Source organism: Loa loa (genome assembly GCF_000183805.2).
Source record: "Loa loa unplaced genomic scaffold supercont3.529, whole genome shotgun sequence".
Lineage (NCBI taxonomy): Eukaryota > Metazoa > Nematoda > Chromadorea > Rhabditida > Onchocercidae > Loa > Loa loa.
Genome location: NW_018108709.1, coordinates 21,267 through 23,468, shown reverse-complemented (window position 1 = coordinate 23,468; position 2,202 = coordinate 21,267). Strand labels below are relative to the sequence as shown.

Genomic DNA, 2,202 nt, shown 5'->3' with positions numbered 1-2,202 from the left:
TTTTTTTTTTGAATTTCCAGTTTCATGCTTCGTCCAATGATACCTGTGTCCCTATGCCGGTCAGGAACATTTATCGAAACTCCGATGCGGTTTGTTACTATTTCTTATTAATATTAAAAAAAAAAAGAAAACATCTCATGATAATTCTTTTCTCAAAAATTTTTTTAAATAATCTCCTTGTTATTCTTTTTTCTTTTTTTTTCATTTAAAATTAATTGTTGTACTAAACAAAATCATTTGTTAAAGTATAGCATTACTAGTATAAGATTTGATTTTGAGTTCGATTTTAATCTTTTACTCATTAATTAAGTATTTTCATTAATCTCTAATGCATCAATTAATAAATTGAATTCATTAGTTGAATTTTTTGATGCTATGAAAATAAATTAAATGATAATATTAAAATATGATGTTTATGAGTATCGTTATTTATTTTTCACTCTTATTGATAGTTATTATTTTATTATTCCAAAAGAAAGTATGATATTAAAGCAATCTTTAATTTGCTAATTAATTAAGTATTTATAACACACTCATTAATTAAGTTCTTCCATTACTTTCTTAAATGAATAAACGAATTCATTAATTAATTAGATCTTCTACTGTTAGGAAAATGGATTAAATGATAATATCAGTACATTAAGTTTATTAGTAGCATCACTTATTTAACCATCTTTACTGATAGTATTATTTGTTTATTCGAAAAGAAAATGATTGCAAAATAAAATTTAACCATAAAATATTAAACTTATCATTTGTCTTCTCCTTTTTTTATTTCTTTTTTTTTTTGCTAGCAAAAGATCAAAAGAATAATTCTTTCTTTATTTTTAAAGTAATTTTTTTTAAATTCATTGAATTTCAAAAAGTAAAGTTGTGCAAAAAATAAGCATACATTGGGAAATGAATGTGTTTCACTTTCTTTTTTTTTCCTTTAATTTTTGTTTTTCGTTTTAAGAACTGATATGAGATACATCCATCTTATATGCTTCATTATCAGATTATCTTTTTCCAGCTCTCACACATTCAACTTTCTTTTAAATTTCCAAAAACCTATGCTTTACTTCAACATATCAAAGTCTTTTTTTTAATTTCCAAAAGCCTAAGCTTGCTTCAACTTCAAGATACCAAAGCTTTTTTTTTCTTTAATTTCCAAAAGTCTAAGCTTACTTTAACTTCAAGATACCAAAGCTCTTTTTTTTCACAAAAATCTAAGCTTTCTTCACCTAAGCTTATTTCAACTTCAAGATGTCAAAGTTTTTTTTTTCCAATTTTCAAATATTAAAATACTATTATCATTTCATGCTTATTTATTACTATTTCATTCTACATGCTACTTATTGCTTATTGCATTATTTTGCTATAAGTTATATCCGTAAACAATGATATTTTACTTTCTTCTATTCCATATTTTTCTTCGTAATTATAAGTTTAAAACTAAAAATTTTAATAAAATTTTGAAAAATTATCATCATTATCTTAAGATTTAAAATCAAACATACTAATTAAAAAAAAAAGAAAAAACAAGTAAATATTTAAAGAAATGCGCGGATATTTGGATAAAAATGAAGAGCTGTTGAGATATTTTGAATTAACTCAACAGGTGTTGTATCGATTAATGATGACATTCAATTATCATACTTGTTGAAATGATAAAATGTTATCAGTATAGCATCATTTGCTAACATCTTTCCTAACGCAATTTTCTTATATTCTTTATCATTTTAATACTGAAATGTTAAATAGTGATAAGCTATCAGTTATTGTTATCATTTCAACATTTCGTTATCAAAGGAAAAAGTGATAATTTTGTTTCATTCCAAAAAAAAAAGGAATAAAAAAAATAAAAATATAAATTGAAAAAAATCAAGAAAATGCATTATGATAGGGAAACGTAGTAATAGTAGTAGAATGAAAGGAATGGTTATAGGATAGATTGGTGGGTTTTTGATGGGATGTCGATATTCTCTGGAATATTTCTATGGGAGATTTTCCTGGAATTTTCTATGGGAAATTTTTCTGAAATTTCTCATAGGAGATTTTTCTGGAATTTTTCATAGTGGATTTTTCAGGAATTTTCCATAGGAGATTTTTGTGTAATTTTCTATGAAAGACTTTTCTAGAATTTTCCATAGTGGATTTTTCGGGAATTTTCCGTGGGAGATTTTCCTGGGATGTTAAATGGAAGATTTTTTCTGGAATTTT

At 24.1% G+C, this 2,202-nt stretch overlaps 1 protein-coding gene across 1 annotated transcript in view; it reads left to right on the top strand.

The window, feature by feature from the left end:
* The window catches only part of LOAG_18788 (CBR-ZYX-1 protein), a gene marked incomplete at both ends in the record, with an annotated part of 25,593 nt that overhangs the window by 2,409 nt on the left and 20,982 nt on the right, over positions 1-2,202 (top strand). Inside the window, one exon of the mRNA XM_020451450.1 lies at positions 21-89. Coding sequence (XP_020304764.1) covers positions 21-89 — 69 coding nt within the window. The remainder of the gene's footprint in view (positions 1-20; positions 90-2,202) is intronic.